We start from the raw sequence: 1,525 nt of genomic DNA, 5'->3' as shown, positions 1-1,525 counted from the left end.
GATGTTGCTAATCCAGTAAATCTGCCATTCCACACCTGTGAGGTGGTTGCTGTATTTTTACTGTTTCTGCACATGTCAGTCCTGTTGTAATTGATTTACTTCTCACAAATCCAGGCAAAGGGGGACTCAGTAATTTGGGGTTTTGGATGCTTCAGGTTTAACTTTTTGTGACTGAAATTTTATTAACATTTTGGCTTATCAAATAGAGATGGTGTATATGACGTGAAGTTTTATTACATTTTTGAGACACTGTTTTGATCCTTCTGTAGTTTACAAGATAATTAAAGGAACAATTATACATATGATATAAAATTTGTTTTGGAGGTGGTAAGATGGGAAGGTAGTAAAAAAATTAGTGGATTATATTTAAATATTAAAATTAAAACATTGCCTGGGAGCAGTTTTGTTCAGGGAAACTTCTATTGCAGTGTTGAAACTCCAAATAGCAATACAGTACTGATGCATAGAAAATGCTTCTGTCCTGTCCAGCCTGCAAAAATCCATTCACTCACCACCTTGCCTTGCAGAAGACATTTCTGTGGGCATGAGGGCTTGGAGGTGGAGTTGGAGCTGCAGCTTTTTACTGCATCTGTGTGCTAAGAGCCACAAGCCTCTGCCCTCGTGCCATTGTGGTCCACACAGGGGAGGGGTAAAAAAGGATGTTACTGTACTGTTTTGTGCCAGTAAAACTCTCAGGTCATCAACCAACTAGTTGTCAGTTTAGTGTCTGCAGGTTATGATGGTAACTGAGCTGCATAGTTAAAAAATAATTGCAAGGTTAACAAGTCTGTTGTTCTAACACTGTAATGGCAATAAAAGTCACAAAGGTGTAAAAACGTGGAAGGTCTTTTCCTGAGGCACACTTCCTGTTTTGGCTCTTCTCACCTCTGAAACATCAGCTGCACTGAACGAGGAGAGAGAGTTTTGATGAATGTCTTTCCCGTTTGCGTTTAGGGAGACACAGGATGTGCCCTTGTTGCCCTCTTTGGATTATGAGAAGCTGAAGAAAGATTTGGTTGCAGGGAATGATCGTCTCAAGGCCTTCTTGCTGCAGGCTCTGCGCTGGGTAAGGAGAGAGCCTCTGCAGAAATAAAGAAATAGGTCCCTTCTGGAGGAATCCAGACTTGAGATCCATTTTGCAAGCAAGATGGTTGTTCTGGTGATCAGTTCAGCATTATAGGCAACGTCTCCCTTTGTCATTGAAGCTTGCTAAGGCTCTTGAGATGATGAAGATAGCCCAAGCAGTAGGTATCTATTTGTAATGTAGTGGTGTCTTCCTCATCCGAGGAAAGACAGATTCCTCACTGGGATGTTCAGTGGAAGTATTTTCTGATGTGTTTCTAAAGAAATTGTTGTTGTGACAGTTCCTTTTCCATGTATCTCCCTGTTTTACATTTCTATAAATACTGCTGTATCCAAGATATACCTGACTCTAATCACCAGTTTTCTTTTACAATCGAGGTATTTTTCAGAGCTTGCCTTTTGGTTGACTTGGATGATGTAGTGATATTTCAGGAAAATTACA

The 1,525-nt window shown here is 40.3% G+C and overlaps 1 protein-coding gene across 1 annotated transcript in view; it reads left to right on the top strand.

Moving 5' to 3' along the window:
• Positions 1–1,525, top strand: part of ARMC9 (armadillo repeat containing 9) — a gene marked incomplete at its 3' end in the record, with an annotated part of 60,498 nt that overhangs the window by 29,191 nt on the left and 29,782 nt on the right. The window contains exon 11 of the mRNA XM_009083687.1: positions 955–1,066. Coding sequence (XP_009081935.1) covers positions 955–1,066 — 112 coding nt within the window. The remainder of the gene's footprint in view (positions 1–954; positions 1,067–1,525) is intronic.

This window comes from Acanthisitta chloris, unplaced genomic scaffold (assembly GCF_000695815.1).
Source record: "Acanthisitta chloris isolate BGI_N310 unplaced genomic scaffold, ASM69581v1 scaffold29321, whole genome shotgun sequence".
Classification (NCBI taxonomy): domain Eukaryota; kingdom Metazoa; phylum Chordata; class Aves; order Passeriformes; family Acanthisittidae; genus Acanthisitta; species Acanthisitta chloris.
The sequence above is the reverse complement of the archived record's forward strand: the minus strand, read 5'-3'. Positions and strand labels throughout refer to the sequence as shown.